This window comes from Pinus tabuliformis, chromosome J, assembly GCF_031772625.1.
Source record: "Pinus tabuliformis cultivar Carrire ecotype Pingquan chromosome J, CPIR1, whole genome shotgun sequence".
NCBI classification, from domain to species: Eukaryota; Viridiplantae; Streptophyta; class Pinopsida; order Pinales; family Pinaceae; genus Pinus; species Pinus tabuliformis.
In genome coordinates this window covers 1,108,118,640-1,108,141,419 of record NC_142295.1, presented here as the reverse complement: position 1 = coordinate 1,108,141,419, position 22,780 = coordinate 1,108,118,640, and the positions used below count along the sequence as shown (strand labels likewise).

The window sequence follows — 22,780 nt, the reverse complement described above, 5'->3', positions numbered from 1 at the left end:
TTTATCCATATGCTTTAAGAAAATAACTAGGATTAATGTGATAGGTTTTTTTTATGATATGGAATGATGGTATAGGGAATGTAGGATTAATGTGATGGGTTTTTTATGGTATGAAATGTAGGAAAGGGTAATGAATAGGTGATGATAGTAGTGGTGATAATAATGAAGGTAGGAATAGAATGCATATCAAGCACTAAATTAGTCTAAACAACTTCTAGAAAAAAGATTAAAAAATTGAAATTTTAAGAGATTTTTTTTTTACTTACTGTACTTGTACTCCCATAAAATATTTGATGTTAATGATGTCTTCTAGTCAAATGATAGTTGACAATGTCTTTGATGGATCTTCTAGGATATATTGAAATGTAGAGACTTATTTCTGCTTCATGTTTTCGCATCTGACATTGATTCAAGATCTTTGAATGTTGATGTTGTTCAGGTCCCTTCTGCAGTTTGTAATTGATGTTTCAGGTCCCTTCTGACATGTATTTTTCAACAATTTTTGTATGTTGCATCTGTCATATAATACATGTTTCTTCTGCATAATGATATCTCAGGTCCCTTCTGCACAATATTTTCAATGATGTATCAGGTCCCTTCTAACATGTAATTCAGGTTCCTTCTACAATTCAGCTGCTCAAACTATTTGCATGGTTTTATTACAACTTCCCCCTTGCTTATGTTAAGACTTGTCCTCAAGTCTTGTATTTCTTGGAGGATTATTTCTGCAAAATCAAACAGAAGTAAGAGTAAAACAAGGTAAAGAATTCATACAGGCCAAACTAGTTGGTTTTCCTATATGAATTCGAGTTTGCTTTGTGCCAGTTTCCTGGATTTTCACAAGCAAACTTATTTTATTTTTTATTTTATTATTTTTGATTATATATATATATATATATATATATATATATATATATTATTCTTTTGGAATTATGGAAGACATATTGCTATGTTGTTCCATTATTTCTAGATCAGTGTCCCTATTGTTCCCATATTGTTATTATTGTGCCCCATAGAAGCCCACTATTGTTATTGTTGTGGCCTTATATTATTATTTTTATGTCAGCTTTGATTATATTGTGACCCCTTAGACTTCTATATATAGAAAGGAGGTTTTGTCATTTGTATCATCAAATAATTATTCATTTGTGTAATGTAAAGGAGGTTTCCCCCTCGAAGAGGCATATTTTGAAGTTGTTGATCTATCTTTTCTTCTATTTTGTGAGTTGGTTACATAACAGTACTGGTATGGATTTTATTCCATTTAACTTCCATTCCTTTGCAATGGTTGCTAAGTCTACACCCTCCAGAGCTTCTTCTATGGTTCTCTCCTCTGGTGTTTCCTCTAATGCTATTTGCTCCATTTCTGTGTCCTCTTTTCAGTGCTCCTTTTCTCTGTTACTATCGACTGTATCCCTGTCATTGTGTTCTCTGTCTGCTTACGTCTGCTCATCTTCTCTTCTTCATCTCCTGTCCGATGGTTTGGATCCATTTGTTCCTGAGTGATGTTCAAGTCATCGAATGGATTTTGACATGCCTCCTTATGTTGATTCTTCTTGGGGATAGCCTTTTTCCTGTTGTTCTTGTTCCTGGAGTTGACTTTAGTGTATCCTTCACTGTCTTTCTTTTTTGCTTTCCTGCTTGGGAAGTTGAGGGGCTTTGTTTAGAGGATAGTCTCAGAAGAGATGACTGTGCTCATGGAACTTCCTGCATCTGAAGGGGATGTGTTCATAGTCTATACTTTGAAGCCAGACTTCATCCCTAAAGATTAATTTTATTGCTTCTGGAAGGGCTCCAGAGACATCTATGTATACGCAAATTTGGGCATAGGAAACGTAATGTCCATTTCTAGTTCCTTCAGACATTTTGATGTACTCCCCCAGCTAGTCTCCTATGCCTTTTAAAACCGAAGGAGCCCAGTAATCAGTTGGTAAGGAGTAGAGGCGTACCTAGACTAGAACTCTTGTGAAATCCTCCTTTTCTGGTGTGAAGTTGTCCTTCCAAAATCTCATGTATAGTCCGGTTGAGTTATAGAAATAGGGACCTCCTTCAAATATTCTATCTCTATCTTCTAGGAGGTCAAAGATTACTGTGAAGAATCCTTTGGATCCCAGATGAAGTCTTATCTCCCCCTTGGGTGTCCATTTGCTTTGTATCCACCAATTCAAGGCTTTTATAGTTGGTGATACACCCATAAATTTACATGTTCTTACATGTATTCTCTATAGACTACAACTCCTCGGTCTTGGATTTCTAGTTCCAAGATTTTCTTGGCTATGGGGTTGCAGTTATTCTTTGTCTTTTTCCTTTGTTCTTGCATATGTTCTTGAATCTTTGTTGAGTTTGTGTCTGTGGAGGAGGGGATGTCCGAGGCCTTTCCATTTGCTGAGCAAGTTTCTTTGTTTTTCCCTTTCTCTGCCTCTTTGTTTCTCTGAGGCAGTTCCTTTTGCTAAGAGTATCTAGTTTCTCCATTATCAAACTTTCCTCCGAGGGGGCAGAAGGCCGAGCTAGAGGAAAATTAAGTGAAGAAAGATTCCTCGTCTGGAAGCTGACCAGTGACTATGTCTTTGAATGAGTGGGCACCAAGTTTCAAGTGCAGTTCTTCCATGATGACTGGGGCACAATGTGGCCCTGACCAAACGTGCTAGAGGAGGCCGCGAAGAGTGCCAACGCTTGGATTAGGTTACGAGCATCATTGTTGGAGCAATTTTCACATATTCAAACATATATGGGTATATAATGTTGTGCATTGTCATTACTCGTGAGGATATGTGATTCCATGGAAGCATGTAGGCATGCCATCCCTAAAAACAACGAGATTGAAGCCACTTCCCTTCTTCATTGACATGCATTTCAACACTCTATTGGAGTATTTATTAAATAAAAAATAATTATATACAATGTTTTACCTTTATTTATATGGGTTAAAAAATTATATATTTTTAAAATAAAATTAATATAATATATAATAAAATAATTTTATAATATAAAAAAAATGATAATATTTTTTATTTCTTTTTATATAATGAAATAATAATACTAGTTATAATACTTAATATTTTTTATTTAATGGGTTTTACATATCATAAATGTATTGTACAAATAAAAAAATCTGATTGTAATTAAGTTATTAAATTTAAATAAATATTTTACTTAGTATATTGTTTTAATATTAAAAAATCCATAAATTTAAAAAGATTATTATTATTATTATGAATGCTTTAATACTACCCTAAGCTTCTTTATAAAATATTTGTTAACAATAATATATTACATAATTACATTTTATGAACTTAAAAGGAATAGTTTTCGTTAACATAAATTATTTAATATGTGAACCATTAAATAATAAAATATAAAAAGGTAAAAAAGAATAAATTTCTTGTCGGGAGCAGGGGTTAAATTTGACGCCCGTATACTCGTATTTAGCCTTTTTACCCGTAAAATACATTTTAATTTCAAATTTCCACGTCATGTGCAACCTGCCATTAATTTTTAAAAACGTCAATTTGACAGGCAAGTTTAAAAATTAAAAGTTTTAAAATTTTTTTTTTATAAATTTATATATATATATATTTAACCAATCCACCTGGCACGCGTAAGTTAAAACTTAAAGGGATTGAAATGGACCGGTTCGAGCCTCAACGACGACATTTATCGCTCCCGTAGTCCTGGTCATCCGTGCTATTAATGATGTAGCTGTTGCACCTGGCCGAGGTATAACTCGCTGGGTTGTATGATACATACAAGTTTACAACCCAGGCCATTATCATAAAACCCAGCAACCCCTCCATAAATCTGGAACCCATCCATAAATCTGGAAGGAGGGTATGTATAACTTTCTACTCTCCAACGTATTGTTAAGGTTCATAATCATAAAACTCAGCAATCCCTCCATAAATCTGGGCCCATAATCATACGACCCAGCGATCCCTCCATAAATCTGGAAAACCCAGCAACCCCTCCATAAATCTGGAGGGAGGGTATGTAAAACTTTCTCATCTCCAACGTATTGTTAACGGCCTGCCTGAAAGCATCTTTGCTCATAGTAACCCCGCTATCGTCGGAGATCCTGAACTGATGCTCTTTAGAAGCAAAATACAGTGCCAACTTCAATTCCTCTCAATGGCCGCCTATGAAGGTTTGGAAGCCTTGAAGACCCGAACTTTGTCGCCTTGTTTTTCCTCTAGCTCTGTTTTTCAATGACAGATGTTCTCAGGGATTCAACTTCGGTATACAGCGTCCTACTTTTGCTGCTGTAGTACTGTAAATCCTACCAAATCCAGAAATTGGATTTCTGATATGGTGATTTAAGATCTGAAAACGCCTATGAAATGGGTTTGGGATGTCGAATTTTGGCGATTCTAAAGGAGGATACATGGATTAGATGCACATAATACAGGCTTTGGCTTCATCAGTGTGTACGAAACTGAGCTAGGGTTTCCTGGGTTGAAGAATTTGGGTTTTCTGATTTGTCTGTGAATCCGATACTAATGTGTTAGGGCTCAGTAAGGGATGAGCAGGTTATAATGCCCATAAAGTCTGGTCGTCCAGTGGTCCACATGGATCGAGAAGTGGAATTAGTCAATGTCAAAATGTGATAAAATGCAATTTTTTATTACGCCGAAGGCGTTTCCACATGGCCGGCGTAGCCTTCGGGATTTTCCTCACCAAACCCTGTATACAGCCGGAATTGTTACATAGTTGTTTTCCAACCTACTCCATCGCCCTTATCTCCATCAAACACCAACCGGCAGAGGGTTCAGTACAAGCCTTTGCGGACAATGTACGGGTGATCCATCGATTAAATTTAACCCCTGATCGCAGTGACAACGTTTGAGCGAAGCGAGGATGCTGTAACAGCTCTTACAAACCCTGATAGTTCGTTCCATGTAGCTTTAATAGAGGTAAATTTCAGCTTCAATTTCTCTTTATGGAAATTGAACAAAAGCCGGGGTTTTCTTTTGTCAAAATTTGCATGTATTTCAGCATAAATCTACAAGCACTGAGAATATTTAAATTTAGTCTTAGTCTTGCAGCAAGCGGCCTTTGGCGAAAGATTGGATGAATTCGACATTCTTGGTGCTGAGCTTCGCAAGAATATCCCTACAATAAGTGAGTCTTCAAAGCTTATTTTTGCCTTCTCTGCCATGCCTCTAAATTTGGTTTTTTAAAAATTTGTGATAAGGAAGGGCTTGTTCACAAGCATGAATTAAGATTTGTAGCAATTCCATATGCATATGATTTGTAGCAATTCCATATGCATATGTTGATTGTGTTGATATACAAAAACAATTATGGAAACTTGTACAAATAAATTTTAAAAGTCATATGATGGGCAGTTTAAAAATAAAAACTTCATTAAAAAATTCCTTGATGGGTAGGATCACCCGTCAAATTTAACCCCTGGTCGGGAGACTATATCATTTCGGAAGCTGGAGATTCTGCCACCTCGTCCTTTCCCAGAGGAGGAACAGCAGACAGTATTTGGCAGGACGGGTAACCAGAGTTGTTTTCAGCCCATGGAAATTGTCCAAAGTCTTCCACGAAAATCATAAATTTGTGTTTTCTTTATTTTTATTATAAGTTTTTGAAATATTTAAAATTTTAATGATAACAAAGTATTTTTAAATTTAATTAAAGGTATTCATCTTTATTATATTCCAAAATCCAACGACGAAACGATAAAAAGGAGGTATTCATGAGTGACAATCTGTCTCCTCCCCTTTGCAAGATAACTGGACTCTTATTAAATTGTGACGAGTACGATATTCTATTTGTGAGACTTTTTCAAACTTATTTATTTAACTTTAACTTTGTCAAACTATTCTACACTGAGAAATTTTTGTAATTGTGTATCCCATTTTAAAGAATTCGTTGCTATTATTTCTTTCTGTCATTCTTTCTTGTTCATGACGCTTCTGTGGACTTCAACTTTTTCGCATCGGAGCCAGCCCTGGAATTTGACGTTCCACGTAACATTTTTTTTTATCATTTTAAAACGTATTTTACGGTTAGCGTACGGAGACGAGCAAAAAGAAATTTAAACCATAAATTTGACACTCGGACATTAAGTGGTGAATAGGAAAGTTCAACGGAATAAGTTGTGATAATTAATTGAATCATTTAACTGTGTCGTTAGAGTTTAAATGCTCGCAACTCCCATTATCATTTCTATGACTTAATTGATTACCGGTCTCATTTTTACATTTGCTATTGTCCCATGTAAGAGGGCTCAATAGACGAAAAGTAAATTAGGTTAGTGATTGAGATATCAGTCCAAAACCCCTTTGTGGAAAGGTGCAGGCCTGCCACTAAGGAGCGAGAGCTAGTTATTTCCTCCCACATACAATAGTTTTAACGTTGTTCTTTGAGGCCCCTTCTTAATGGGCTTGGCATCAGACTTGAGTAGGGTTTTCGTATTTATATGTGGAGGATAGTTAAACTTTGGAGCACATATTTACATGTAATGTAAAGTATAGTTAAATTTTGAAAGAAGTAAGATTTCTGTGTTAATGGTTCGTTGAATATACAACTACATGTCTAATAAAAAAATCGACCCAGGCGAGTCTCCTCTCCTCAACCTAGCCTAGCATTGTTTTTTGTTAGGATAATGAGTCATCTTGTGGGAATAAACTATTATTTTATTATTTTTTACGAGGCAAGTCTCCTCTCCTCAACTTAGCCCAGCATTGTTTTTTTGTTATGATATGGTGTCATTGTTGGGAATTTCTGATAATTCCAAACAACAATGAAGAGAGGAAAAATGCTCTGTTTTAACCCAGGAAATTTTTTGTTATGATATGGTGTCATTGTTGGGAATTTCTGATAATTCCAAACAACAATGAAGAGGAAAAATGCTCTGTTTTAACCCAGGAAATTAAAAATTTGTTTGCTGAAGACAGAGATTTACACATGCACAAAGAACACTTATATTCATTAAAATATTGTTGTTATAACAAGAAGATCTTTCTCTTAATAGAGGGATTACACAGGAACACTTTAGTTCCACAAAAAAAAATTACTCTGTATCTGTCTTCAAATTCTACACTGCTGTGTGTAAAAATAATTTCTTTACATTCACTACTATAAAAAATCTTCTCGCTTCATTCACGCTGCTACATATTTCATTTTAATCTCTCAAAAAGGATTGCTCTTGCGCTGTTGTGCTTTCACACTACATTACAATAGACAACAAAGAAAAATTACATTTGGGCTACTGCGCATTATCTTTTTTTTCTTACCAACAAAAAACTTCACGCTGCTGCGTGCTCTATTACATTGCATATTTCTACGCTGCTGCGTATTCTTTGCATTACATCCACACTGCTGTGTGTATTACATTCAACCTACTGGAAGAATTCTCCTTACATTCGCTGCGGCGAGTTTCTCTTTGCATTACATATTCAACGAACACAAAAACATTACATATAAAAAAAAACTTACATACGTTTACTTGTGCCCATACTCCCGTAAAATTAAAAAAACAATAAAATTAAAACCTTACCTACATTTACCAACCGTAATTACTTCACATTAATTTAGCATGGCGATATGTTTTTTTAATTATTAACCGTGGATTTTACTCCACGTTAATCGCACGGTCAGCCAATATCGCACGGAAGATCTTTTGGGCCTAGAGGTCCTCCCGACAACAACAGACATGTTGCTGCTACCACAACCGTAGATCTGCCCCAAGTTAATCGGACGGTTGCGGTCAATATCGCACAGCCTCTTCCTGCCGATCTTTATGCTCCGGGAAAAAAGCTATTTTCAAAAACTGTTGTGGACACGCGTCAGATGGTGTACATTATCGCTGTCGTTTGAGAAAAAACCATCTTTCAGCAAAAGCGGTGCGGGGAGGGTGTACTGGCGGTTTTGCAGCTGCACGGCAGTTGAAATTAATATTCCAACACTCCCCTTTAATTTCAACTGTTGGGTTATCAGTGATACCCAAACATTTCATCAAAAATTTAAAACTTTTATGTCTATTCGTATCAGCTTTCCTTTCATCGCTTTTACTACTGTGCCCAAGCACTCCAATCAATCCCGAGCCACAAAACTGTGCCTGGTTACTGTTCTGGAGAATAAGAGTATTGTCTTTGCAGTTGGCTATATCCATTGGGGCATGATCTGCACTTGTGCTTTCTGGGAAAATCAGTGGGTCATTTGCTCTCAGTTCCTTAGATGTTCCTTCAGATGCCATAGCAGCTGCAAAAGTATTCTGATCATTATGTAATATCCTCTTTCTCTCTGCCTCAAACAAGATTTCCAACCTTTGCATCTCCAAGCTATCCTGCAACCTTTTCTTCTCTACTCTTATGGCAGATTTAATTCCATATCTCTCCCCTATAAGAAGATCTTCAAGGGACTTCAATTCCTTTCTCCCATTCATGGGAAGAATGACTTCCTTTCCTTTTGGTAGTTCAACTAAATCCCATGTCTTGTTTCTTTCTATGGCATTGATCTCCTCATCCATAGCTTCTATCCATTTCCTATCCTTAATTGCTTCTTCGAAATGAATAGGGTCATCAACATGACAATATAAAGCAAACAAAGAGTTCATACCTTCATTCGCTGCCTCTTGTTCATAAATGTCACTTAAATTTCTGAACTTCTTACCTCTTTCATTTGGTGTACAAGTGCTTGAGGAAGCACTTGAATTTCCTCCTTGTGGTGTGCTTGGAGAAGCACTTTCATTTCTCCTCAAGGGTGTCCCTTGCTGCCCTTGTGTTGGTGTTGTTGTTTGGGGATGTATTTCAGCCATCTCCTCATCATCTTCATCATGTGACAAAGAGTTTTTAACATTCATTGTCTTCTCTATGCTTCCATCCCAAGCTTCCTCCTCAATGAACTGAACATCTCTACTCACAATAAGCTTCTTGGTGGATGGGTTATACAACCTGTAAGCTTTGGATTCCTCACTGTATCCAATGAAAATACATTTCTCCCCTTTGCTGTCCAACTTCTTCCTTAGTTGATCTGGAATGTGTGCATAGGCCACACATCCAAAAACTTTCATGTGGGTGACTCCTTGCTTTGTCCCACTCCATGCTTCTTCCAGCACTCTGTTCATGACTGCTTTTGTAGGGCATCTATTCAAAATGTACGCTGCACGGTGTACAGCTTTAGCCCAATAATCATTTGGCAAATGTTTTGTCTTTAACATACTCCTCGCCATATCCATGATTGTCCTATTCTTCCTTTCGGCAACTCCATTTTGCTGCGGAGTGTACCTAGTGGTAAACTGTTTATGAATTCCATTTTCTCTACAAAAACGTAGAAATTCTTTGGAGATATACTCACCTCCTCTATCAGTTCTTAGAACTTTGATATGCATCCCGCTTTAGTTTTCTACAAGTGCTTTGAAATTGCAAAATCTTTCAAATATTTCACTTTTGATCTTCAGGAAATAAACCCAAGTTTTTCTAGTAAAATCATCAATGAATGTTAGTATATAGTGGCTGCCTGCAAGTGATCGAGTTTGCATCGGTCCACATAAATCTGAGTGGACAATCTCTAAGGGTGCTTTTGTCCTTATGCTTTTTCCAGATGGAAAACTTTCTCTGTGTTGTTTCCCCAAGATACAACCTTCACAAAGGCTATCTGGTTTTTCTATCAATGGTAATCCTCTTACCATTCCTTTTCTATTCAACAAGTTAAGACCTCCAAAGTTGAGATGTCCAAATATCAAGTGCCACAACCAATTTTCATCTTTTGGTTCGCTTTGGAAAGCCTCTTGTGTCACTGTTGTTATTTCCTCTCCATTTTTTAAATCTGGTTTCATTCTGAGAGGGAACATCCTGTTCCTTGTCATCTTTACTTCAGCGATACATCGTTTGTTGGGTGCTTTATCCATGATGGTGCATACATCATTCACAAAGAAAACATTGTAACCCTTTTGAACAAGCTGTCCAATACTTAAGAGGTTACATTTCATTCAAGGGACATAATAAACATCTACTATGGTTTTCTTTTCACCTTTCTTTATTAAGACATTTACTTCTCCTTTTCCCATAACAGAAAATTTATTATCAGTCCCAAGTGTGACTTGTGATTTCACACTTTGATCTAACATAGAAAATAGGGCTATGTTTTCTGTCATATGGTTGCTGCAATCGGAGTCTAGAAACCATACATCTTCACTCTTTTCTTCAGCCATATTACAAGCTAAAACAAATTATTTTGGCTGATATTTTCTCTAGTGAAATTTGCACTAGTTCTATTACTCACATCATGCTGCTTCTTCCTACATTCATTTTCATAATGCCCATATTTTTTACAATAGTGACATTGGACATTGGATTTATCATACCTTTGTCCTTGAGCATGATGTTGTCCACTTTGTTGGTTGCTGCCTTGGCCTTGGTTCTGATTTGGATTGCTGCCTCTTCCTTAAGCATTTGCTGGACTGTTTCTTCCACCTCTGTTTTGGCTTCTGCCTCTTCCTCTCTTGTTTCCTCTGCCTTGACCTCTTCCTCTTCCAAAGCACATCTGGGTCTTGAAGGCATGCTCTAGAGATGAGTTTTCATTTCTACTCAATCTCTGCTCATGTGTTATCAGTGATGCATGTAGTTCATCAACTGAGAAGTTTGTGAAATCCTTTGTCTCTTCTATGGTGGTGACAATCACATCGAACCTTAAGGGTAGGATCCTCAATAGTTTCTCCACAATCCTCCTTTCTTCAATAATTTATCCATGAGACCTTATCTGTGTGACCAGACCAATCACATGTGTGAAAATTGAGTCAATATTATCTGACTTCTTCATGCATAGATTCTCAAAATCTCTCCTCAGCAACTGTAGTTTTGTTGTCTTCACTTTCTCTATGCCTTGATAGACTGTCTTGAGAGTTTTCCATGCTTCTTTGGATCTCTTAGCTGCTGCTATCGTTGGAAACACACTCTCATGCACTGCTTGATACAAAAGGTAGAGGGCTTTAGAATCCTTCTTCTTATAGCTCTTCAACAGATCTTTCTCTACTTGAGTCAAATTGTTAAACTCATCTTCATCTACTGGTTCTTCAAAACCATCCTCAACAAATTCCCATAAGTCTTGGGAAGCAAGCAAAGCTTTCATAGTTATTGCCCAATAGTCATAGTTTTTCCCATTAATATTAGGAAGGATAATAATAGTCTCCCACAAGAAGGTAGGACATGTATTTTAATAATAGTCTCCCACAAGACAGTGGGACATGTATTTAAAATACAGTATATACAGTTCCAAGTATTAGTTCGGAGAGCGGTATCTATTGAATTTTACTACTCCCACTTCAGTATTAGTTGGGAGAGCGGTATCTATTGAATTTTAGTACTCCAACTTCCTAGGTTTGTTTCCATTGTGAACTATTGCTTCAAACATTGCTTTTTAAAATTAATTATAATTGACAATGCATTAGGAGAGAAATGATCCTTTTTATCAGGAAAATTTTATAGAAATTATTTAATTCCGGAAAAGTTTATAGAAATTTTTTAATTCAAATTGTTAGGGTGGTTATTTCTATTTTTAGTCTTTGCCGCATGCACTATTGTAATCAAAATGGTGGCGTTAACATTACGTTAAGCTGGTTAGTCTCTCCACTGCCCTGTACTCAACCTAGCTGGTTAGCCTCTCCACTGCCCTGTAGTCAACATAGCTAACCTGCCCTGTAGTCAACATAGCTAAGCTGGTTAGTCTCTCCACTGCCCTGTAGTCAACATAGCTTCGACTATGGTTTGGATGAATTTTGCAACTTCATCATCTTATTCATCATCTTATTTGGCCTTTTGGCCTCTTCCGGAGGCACACCATTTATTATGTGGATTGTTTCGTCAATTTTCGTTCGTATATTTCCCGACCGTAAACTAATTCTAGCATTAGTTCCCCACCATGAGGTTTGTGGTTTAGACATATTTCTTTACAAGTTATGCGACACTGCACAAATATGCCACTTTTCACACACAAACCAGAGACTAGATCACATGGCTCTATGCATGGTCACCAATGTCAGGCCTCCCCTGTCAACTTACAGGGCCACGGTGATTGAGCTGAGCTACATTCTGAGCATCAACGCCAAGCCTGTGAAGCTTCTCCGGGAAATTCAGAAACAGTATTTGGACAACTGCTTTGGAGCGATGAGAAGCATGTTGTCCTTTTCTTCCGGTGCATCATAATTTGGAAGGTGCATCATAATTTGGATCTGGAACATTAGACTCTTTATCCCGATCCCAAACAACAGGAATGCGTCTGGGTCTACTGTCTCTACCAATGGATTTACTACTGTTGGATAAACAGAATCATCGACTACTGCAACTGGAGAATGTGTTGGTGCTATTAGTGGTGCTACTAGTGCCGGAGGATCTCGAACTGCTCCTGTAGATTTAACTGCTAGGGCCGCTGAAACAAGTGGTCTTTCACATCCTGCTAGTTTTGGAAACCATTTTAAATTGTAAGTGTTATTTTCCTCACAGAATCGTCCTGACTAAATTATTTATGTTTTTCACCTAACCATCACCTAATTTAAATCAGAGCGGTCTACAAATCTTCAACTGAGATCTTGAAATAAAACAGAAAAGTATGAAAGAAGTGAGTACCTGGTAAAATATTGAACTCAGGGCATGCTTGAAATCAGAAGCACAAACATAAACCCTGAAGGCCTGAACTACATGAGCCAACCAAACTTTATATGACTGCTGAATGATCCTTACAAACTAGAGGATAAAAGTAACCTGTTGACAATGCCTTTGAGAAGGCAAAACGCCTTCTAACTCTCCTCCCCATTGGAAATGATGAGACACTTGATTCATCACCTATAGAAAATAAGCCAACTGTATAGAGGAGCATCTGCTGCCATGTTTTCTAAATAGCAAACATTAACCACTACGTTACAAAGTATTAGACTAGATGCACAAACCAAATTTGAAGTACGGTTTGCAACCGATACCAGAGATAACGATCATGTTGAGCATAGTCTACCATGGTCAATGAAGCTAATGCTTCTACGCCTGGATTGACATCTCCTGGTCGTCTGGATCATCCCTGCATTGAGGGTAATCCTGGTCGGATAACTTGTATCAATGAAAAAGGGGCCTATGAAGTCGATTTCATCCATCATAATGTATCCTAAGATATGAAACGTCCAAAGGATCAAGAACCAGTTCAGAGAATGCATGTGTGAACACAGACTCACAATTGCTACAAGTGAAGTTAATCATCCAAGAAAGCTTACCCACCTTGCATTAAAACAAAACGAGGTGGGGGGGGGGAAATGAGACAAGTGACATTCATAAATGAAACGTGTAAGTCCATGCAAGGTCATCTTTATATCTGTGACCACGTATATCACTTTCAATAACAATGAAAAAGTAATTAGCATACTATTGAAACACTTTTATCTTGCTACATCTGAATGAATTTCATTATTTTCCTTCCACTTGCGAGAGGATGCTCTACTCCTGGTGACAATTTGAAACCCTACCTCTCTGACCATGTGCAACAGGTAGATCACTCTCTTCCTCACAGGACTTGCATTTCGTCTTTCCTGCACGGGCAGTTATGAGGGTAAGTCTTTCCTTCCCCTGATAAACTCTTTTCCTAGGCCGAGTTCTTGACATTTCAGTTAACATTTCTAGGACACATTTTAGACAGATTTGTTTTATTCTTTTCAATTCAATGTACAAATCACTTGTATTCTTGGCCTTCACTTTCTTTATATGCATAGTGATACATCTTATACCAGCCACTATTATCAGAACTGGACTGTTCTCTGAACGAGTTAACCTCAAATATGGTAATTTGTAAAAAAACAAAATATTCAGATTTTGATTAAAATATACATATTCATGTACATCAATGGTCATATTTTGATTAAAATATATATTCATGTACATCACTGCGAATCCAAACCATTAGAGAGAAATATACAAAATTCTGGACAGGGTCAGGATGGGTTCTGAACCAGTTCAGAGCAAAAGTGGTCTGAGTGGTCAGTTCTGCCAAGGGAACTCAGGAACTGGCATGACTGGTCTATTTCGCCACCTTTGTTCTGGTTCTGATAACGTTGCTGGCATCAAAATAAAAAATAACAGGAATTGACAGATACTGATTTGTAATCAATGCAAAAACTTTTGTTTTCTGTCATGAATTCTTGTTATTTTATTGAGCAGAGTATGGACTATCTCTGAAGGCATGCTTTTCTCATCAGAAAAGACCTCATTGTTGCATTAAACACCAGATAACACATTTCAACAAAGAATATTGTGAATTAATTTTGTCATGTTGTTAAATGAGTACTCCAGTTGTAATATACAATGCTTTCAACCATGATAGTGCAGATTTCAAGTCTTCCAAATTTGAAAGTGGTCTAGCATTCTAACGACGTTTTCATCTTTGTTTTTTAATTTTCCCAAGCATTTTGCATCTACTGTTATTCTCATGCATGGCATCTAATGCGTTGATCTATTTTGACCATGATTTTTTTTGTCGATGCCAACAAGGGAGCCAGTTCCATCACTCAGGTAAGTTCAACAGAACCTAGATTGTGGAACAGTTCCTGTAATACTTTTTAAAAAGAGACGTTGAACATGTTCTAGGGTTTATTTAAAGGAAAACCTCTAGGCGAATTAAACCAGAAAAAAGGAAAAATCTCTGTAGTGACCCACCTAATTTCTTAATCTTCTTGCTCAATATTCTAGTTTCTTGCCGTGTTTGGTTTGTTGCTCTTCTTTTCGCTTTAGCGATCTCAATTTTTTCTCTCTTTTCTGGGAGCCCAAATAGGGGATCTCATACTTCTTATTTTTCCCTTTTCCTTCCAGTAATCTCAGGCAGAGGGTATTGGAGTGAGAGTAGAAAAAAAAGCAGAGGTACTCATCTGGGGAAACAAACAGAAGTGTACAATCAAGAGGGATAAATACACCGCTAATAAACAGAAGGATAATTTCATTTCTCTAAATGATGGCATAGAGACAAGTGCACAAGATGGGGCACTACAAACACCTAACCAATTGAAAGCAAACAAACCAAGAGCAGGATCATTGACTTCATTTCTAACAGCCTGAAGCAAGGTTTGTCTTTTTACTTTAGTTATATTAATTCTATAATACTTTTCTTGTCTAGAAATGGCTCAAATTAAAATATACATTGGCTAGCCGTACCCACATCATGCCTTGTAAAACATTCACAGTTTTTATAGGGCTTAATATATCTTTGTGTCTATTTATGATGTACGTGGGACGAAAATGATTAATAATTTTGATAAGGGTATTTCAGGATGCATGTTGGGACCTCGCTGAAGTTCTCCCCAACCATGATCATGGAGACCGTGAAAATCAATTGGATGTATTTGAATATGTTGAAGAAATATACAAGTTCTGCCGGAAGATTGAGTCGTGTCTCTCTGTCAACGACAACTCTTTTTTGTGAATCTGAATATATATTTATGTATTATTTTCTTAAATTGTTCACCCTGTATGTCTAGAATATGAGTTGTGTACCTCGAGATTATATGACAGGGCTGTTTGAAATCAATGAGAGGATGAGGGGAATCCTCATTTATTGGTTGATAGAGGTACAAATCTGTTCCTCTGCTAGTTCTATGTGATGTAGTGCTTAGATCTAGAAGACGTTTTATTTGGGCTATTTCTTAGGCTTGACTTTGAAAACTTAAACGTTGAAAGTGCATATGAAACTTGACCTGATGCTCAGACATTGTATCTCACTGTGAAAATCATTGATGGATACCTTTCTATTCAAACTGTTACAAAGAGGCAATTACAGTTAGTGAGTATCACTGTAATGCTTATAGCTTGCAAATATGAAGAAATTTGGCCTCCACAGGTAGGATGACTTTCTGATGCCCATAAGAAGGATGGGTCAAAGGAAACCTTTAGTATATACATCTAGTTAATAGAAGACCTTGTTGGTTCTTGAACAATACAGGCACACTTACTCAAACTCTATTCATAGGGATAAACAATCTCAGAACAAAAATATTGTACAATGGCTTACAGAATATTGACAAAAGAACTGGTTCATACATGTTTACAGGTCAATGACTTCATCGACATCTTGCCAGAAGAATACACAACAAAACAGGTGGTGGTTGTTGTAATTAGGTCTAAATAATATCTTTCTTTTTCATTGGATTACGACAGTCTCCAAAGATATTTGACTAACAATATAATAATTATTAATAATACCTCGCAGGATCATATAATTTTAAATCAATTGAAATTCAGTCTTACAGTTCCCACTCCATATGTATTCCTCATCAGGTTTCTGAAGGAAGTTGGTCCTGACAAAACTGTAAAGATCTCAACCCTGCCACTTCTTTTACATTGTCAGAATAATGATCTGCTGCATTGGTTATATGTGTTTTCAAAATGCCCAAGGAAATCAACCATTCTTAGATTAAATGTCTTTTCTTCTTTATGTTTTCTGATAATCCCCTATTGTACTGACGAGTCATAAAATCTATTGTCAAAATGCCTCAAATAGAAAATATGGCTTTCTTCTTGGTTGAGTTGTGTTTGCTTCAGTGCATGATTATTAATCATTAAACACAGTCCATCAATGCTTGCTTCTAAACAATAATTTAATGTGACCATAACAATAATTTACTTTTACAAAAAAAATTGACTGCTGCAGACTTGGCTGGAGCTGCTGCGCGCGCGCGCCTGGAGACTGCCATCGCTGCCGACCGTTGTCTGAAGATCCTGCGCCATGGACCCTCCGGATGACTGCCATCACTGCCGACCGCTGTCTGAAGATCCTGCGCCATGGACCCTTCGGATCCGCCTGGTGGGGATTCGGAGCTGCAACGAGCATTTTCATCTCTGGTTAAATCCCTCCCACCGCAAAGACCTAGACCTGCAGCATCTAAGTTTGTAAAGAAGCTGGATGTTCTACAGGAAGTTCTTCTACCTCCGACCATCCCTCGCATGGCAGCCCTCTCCCTTGCTGAGAAAAGGTTAATCGGGCAATTTACAGGACTATGACCTTCTCCCAAAACTGTGCAACGATGGGTCGAGCGAAACTGGTCGGACAAGATCCAGGGCAAAATATCAATAAGATTCTGTGGCAGAGGATATTTTACCTTTCACTTTGAAACCAAGGAGGATAAAGACCTTATTTTCAGAAATGGGCCCTATTTTATGGATTCTAGGGGCCTCTATCTTAACAAATGGACCCCAGATTTCGATCCAGAGCTAGATATTCCGAATGCAGTTCCTGTCTGGGTCAGATTGCCCCATCTTCCTCTTCACTACTGGGGGGACGATTCGGTTAAAGCAATAGGAAACGCGGTGGGAAAATATATAGATCGCAGCGAACCCAAAGACAACATGCAGGCTTGTGCGCGGATATGCGTTGAGGTTGATTTGGGCCGTGGACTGCCGGAAGCAATCAAACTGAAAGTGGATGACTGGTGCCATATTCAGCAGCTGGACTATGAACAGATTCCCTTCAAATGCAAGGTATGTCACGAATATGGACATTTTGCAAATAGATGCCCTAAAATAGTTAATGTAGAATCTGAAGAGCAAGAAGGACAATGGGAAACTGTTAAAAGGAAAAAATCATCCCTCCCTCTCAAATCTATGGATTCTGATGTCCCTGGCCCATCCCATCAGCCCCCTCCCCCTCATCATCCCCCCCGCTCCCACCCCTCCTCTTCCTCCCAACAATCCCCTATTCAGCACCCTTCATCTCCCCTCCGGACCTCCGACCCTTCCATTCCTCCATCTTCTAATCCCTTTGCCTCCCTCTCTGAGCAAGGAACTGAGCCTGAAATCCCCTTCATTCCTCCCCCCCCCAAATCTCTCATCCTTCCCCTGATAACCCTTCAGCTCGGGTTACTAGAAGCTCCTTAAAGGAGCATGGAGCTCCCAGTGATATCCCCAAAAAGCATGGGCCGGGCAGGAAATCGGCCAAAGAGCACAGAGAAGAAAGCACCCAGAAAGATATCGCTATGGGCTCCTAGACTCCTATAGAATCCTTTATTCTCGGGCTCTCGGACAAAGAAAATAATAACAAAGGCAAAGAGAGGCGGGCACCTCTCCATGTAAGCAGTAAAACATGATGAAAATTCTATCCTGGAACAGCAGGGGATTAGGGCACCCCTCCAAGATAGTAACCCTCAAGGACCTAATCAAAAGTGAAAATCCTGAAATAGTACTCATTCAAGAAACAAAGCAAGACTAATCTGAAATTAATAAATTCATCAGCCAGCAAAAGCGTTACAGTGGATGTGCAAGTGAAGCAAGAGGAGCCTCAGGTGGCATTTTAACAATGTGGGATTGCAACAAATGGAACTGCCATTCCTCCAGAATACATCAACATTGGATCCGTGTTAATCTAGAGAACAAGACAGATGGAACAACAGTAAAAATTTACAATATATACGCCCCGAATCATTATAGAGAGAAAGAAGAGTGTTGGAACACTTTGGAAACAAGTATTGAAGAAGAGCAGGATAGCAACTTCATACTTGCAGGGGATCTAAACTTGGTGTTGCATTCCAACGAAAAAAGAGGGGGAAATTTCAACCCCGATCCTTTCAGGAATCGACTTGAAAACATAATGCAGGAGCAAGATCTGGTCGATATCAGACCCAAGAACCGAAGGTACACTTGGAGCAATAGACGAATAGGAGTTGGCAATATTATGGAACGTCTTGATAGGTTCCTCATAAGTATTGCTTATTTATCTACCTTCACCACTGGCCAGTTGAACATCCTCAATGTCTACGCCTCTGATCATTACCCAATCACGCTTACTCTGCATAGTCAATGCCAGCTAGGACCTCTTCCCTTCAAATATTGCTCCATTTGGAATCGTATCCCAGCAGCAAAAGATGTGGTTTGGCAGGCTTGGTCTCAACATGTGGAAGGCTCCCCAACTTTCATATGGGAAACAAAATTAAAGAGAGCAAGACAGGCTCTAAAAGAATGGGCAAAGAACAACTATCAAGAGCCCGAGTTGAACAAGAAGAAAATCAAACAAGAATCAGAGGATGTGCAGCAACACATAGAAGCCATTGGGTTGTCCCAACAAGCCAAAGAGAGAGAAACAAAATTATACTCACAGCTGAGGCAAATTACAAAGGATGAAGAAATAAAATGGAGACTGAAGTCAAGACAGCTCTGGCTGCAGGAGGGAGATAAAAATACTTCCTATTTTCATAAGCAGGCTACAGTACGAAAGGTCAGAAACACTGTGAATACAATTAAAGATAATGAGGGGAACAACTATTATACTCAGGAAGCGATAAAAGAAGCAGCCACAAATCACTTCAAAAATCTTTTGACTGAGGACAAAAGTGAAGAGGATTACTCAAGTTTTTTACAGCACATGAATAAGGAAGTTACTCACGAAATGAATAACAGTCTCAAGAAAGAAGTCGAAGAGGAAGAAGTTCAAAATGCAGTTTGGAGTCTACACCCAGACAAGGCCCCTGGGCCTGATGGGTTTCCAATCAGTTTCTATAGAGAGTATTGGCAAATGATCAAGAAAGACCTCTTAAAGATGATACGTTGGGTTCTAAAGAAAGGCAAAATGGGGGGATTCACCAACTCTACCCATCTTGCTTTAATACCAAAAGAGAACAGACCTTCCTCCTTTTCAAGATTTCGGCCAATTTCTTTATGCAACTCATCTTACAAAATTATCACAAAAATTCTGTCATCCAGGCTCAAACCTCATCTCTCATCTCTGGTCTCCGAAAACCAAGGGGGATTCCTCCCCAATAGGCACATCTCTGACTCTATCCTGCTTGTACAAGAGGCCATTCACTCCAGCGTAAGTAGAAAGGAGAAAGGGTTTGTCCTCAAGCTGGACCTTGCCAATGCCTTTGACAGGGTTCGGCATTCCTATCTGTTTGCTGTCCTTTATAGAATGGGTTTTGACTCCTCTTTTATCACAATGATCAAAGCTTGTATTTCGGACCCTTGGATATCCCCTCTGATTAATGGAAGACCGTGTGCTGCTTTCCAATCCTCTCGAGGCCTTAGGCAAGGCTGTCCCCTGTCTCCCTACTTGTTTATCCTCATGGCTGAGTCCCTTAGCCAAACCCTGGATTTCAATCGAAGAATAGGCCTTATCACTGGTATCAAATTTGAGCATGGCACAAAAAATATTAATCACTCCCAATTTGCAGATGATACTCTCCTGATAGGAGGAGCGTCCATCACCATTGCAAGACGCTTCAAGAAGATCTTAGACCAATTCATGGAATACTCAGGAGGAAAAGTTAATCAGTTAAAAAGTTGTATATATGGTTGGAACACTCCCAGCCATACCATCCACAGCATTGCAAGCACTCTAGGAGTCTCCTACAAGCTCACTTGGAACCACTTCACTTACCTTGGGATGCCAGTAAGTTTGGGACCATTGAGATCTGACACCTGGAGTGAAATACTCGACAAAATAAAGAGAAAAATCCAACAATGGGGCACCATGTGGCTGAACCCAGCAGGAAGGCTTGTTCTTCTGAAATCAGGCTTGGCCTCTCTGCCCATTTACCGTTTCTCTTTATACCAAGCACCTGCAACCTTTCATCAGAAAATGGAAAAGAATCTCAGGCATTTCCTCTGGCAAGGAGGCAAAACGGAAAAAAGAAAGTTCAACCTTGTCAGTTGGAAGAATGTCATCCAATCTCAGGAAAAAGGCGGGCTAGGAATAAGATCACCAAAAATACTGAATTTAGCTCTTGGAGCTAAAATAATTTGGAGAATGATCACTGGTCCCACAGCTTGGTGGAAGAAGGTCTTAGAGGCTAAATATCTGAACAGTACGAGGCAACAACTTTTGGATACAAATATTCCCAATAGAGATAGCACAAAAATATGGCAACTCTGCAAGAAATCCATACCCTTCATGACTCAAAATATTTCAAAGGTCCCTGGAGGAGGGAACAGTGTCAACTTCTCTACAGATAGAATTCTCGGACAGCACCCAATTGGATCACAAACGGAGGCAATCCCTGCAATAAACTGGCTCAGCAGTAAAGAAATAGTATACCTGTCCCAAATATCACAATGGGAAAATTCTTCACAAGCATGGATAGGTTGGGAATTTCCGGAATACCCTAGAGAGCTAGAGACCAGCCTTGCTGCTCTCAAGAACCTCCTACACAGCAAAGCCCCGACGCAAAAAGGCAAGCAAGATGGCTACCGTTGGGATCCAACTGGAACACAGTACACGACCAAGGCTGGGCACCAATACTTATGCGATAACATCTTCCCACAGGATGTTTGGAGTCAATGGAAGCTGGTATGGAGAGCAGAAGCACCCCCCAAAATCAAATTCTTTATTTGGCTCCTTTTAAAAGGGAAGGTTCTAACAGCAGAAAACTTAAAAAAAAGAGGCATAATGGGACCCTCTCGATGCCCAAACTGCTGCAGATCAGAAGAGACACTACAACATCTGTTCATAGACTGCCCTGTAGCCGAGGAATGCTGGAGGACGATGGCATCTCTCGGGAATGCTTCATGGGAGCCTAAGGCATCTATTGCAGACACTCTTTATAGCTGGAAGAAAAACTGTCCCTGGAAAGGAAAACAGAGTAAATTGACACAAAGGATTTGGAACACCATGTCAATAACCCTCCTATGGCGAATCTGGTTAGCCCGTAACGGCAAGATCTTTCAAGAAAAAAATTGCAATATCAGAGTTATGTGCCACAAGGCTAGGATCTTAGCAGTAGAGACAATCACAGCCCATACCAAAGGCAAGATAGAGGTCACCAACTGCAGTGTCGAAGAGAGAAGTCTGATTAGCCATGTACAAGAAAACATAATCAGTGTTCAGGAGATAAGCCAAAGAAGGGTGCAAACGAAAGAGACACACAGGACATGGAAGCTGAGATTAAAGGAGGAGGAGTTTGCAACTTGGCTGAGAAACTGCAACAGGTTCTTACTGTTCTTTGATGGCGCATCTAAATCTAATCCGGGCCAAGCAGGGGCAGGGGGTCTAATCTACAATGCGAATGGCGAAAAAATTCTCCAATTCGAATGGGGACTGGGAGAATTATCCAATAACAGGGCAGAAGGTTTGGCTTTGTATCAAGGGCTCCTCCAGCTGATCAAGATTGGGATAAGAACAGCAGTAGTCTTCGAGGATTCAACAATCATCATCAGGCTCATGGTGCAACGACAGAGCACGCCGAACATCCTCCTGCAACAGATCAACTACAGGAACCAAATCCTCCACGATTCCATGCAAGAAGTCCGTTACTACCATATCCTTCGTGGACTGAATAAGGAGGCTGACATGTTTGCCAACAAGGCATGTGAGCACTCCAAGGGCAACATGTACTGCAATAACACCTCCTCTTTCCAACCGCTCCCATGAATCACACGCATCTAGTCAACGCTCATTGTACCACAGTTGACAGCATCTATGACTACCGGAAAACAATCAGTGCAAGGGACAGAACAGGTATGGTTGATAGGAATTTGATCAGAATTCGGATTGGGAGATTTTCTGAGAGCGTGGGAATCAGGCGAATAGCAGGGGGAAATCGTCCCGTCAGACAGATCCCCTGTGCCTATCAGGATTTGCTTTGGGCTGTGTGGACCATTTTTGGAAGTCGCAGACGGGTTCATTCCCGCCTCAATAGCATGTATGCGTTATATATACCTATTTCGAGCTTCAGGATCCTTCATTCCGGAGAAGCTTTTTGTGACTGTGATCATTGCTTCAGAGACGCCTCTGTCTACTCCCTTTCTGCCAGAGGTGCTGTTCATAAGATTTCCGAGTATTCAGCGGGAGCCATTAGTGGCAAGCAGCAAGTCCAGCGCCCCTG

General features: G+C 39.1%; 1 protein-coding gene across 1 annotated transcript; it reads left to right on the top strand.

Moving 5' to 3' along the window:
* Nucleotides 1-18,264: 18,264 nt before the first annotated feature.
* On the top strand, nucleotides 18,265-22,326 carry LOC149230932 (uncharacterized). Its single transcript, XM_089381476.1, has 2 exons — nucleotides 18,265-20,242; nucleotides 20,474-22,326. Exons 1-2 carry the CDS (start codon nucleotides 18,265-18,267, stop codon nucleotides 22,324-22,326), a joined length of 3,831 nt encoding a protein of 1,276 aa, XP_089237602.1.
* Nucleotides 22,327-22,780: the final 454 nt, after the last annotated feature.

Coding starts and splice junctions, on each gene's coding strand:
- LOC149230932 (XM_089381476.1), top strand. CDS start 18,265: ATGTGGGATTGCAACAAATGGAACTGCCATTCCTCCAGAATACATCAA. Junction 20,243..20,473: donor AGTTAATCAGTTAAAAAGTT/GTATATATGGTT, acceptor TTCTGAAATCAG/GCTTGGCCTCTCTGCCCATT.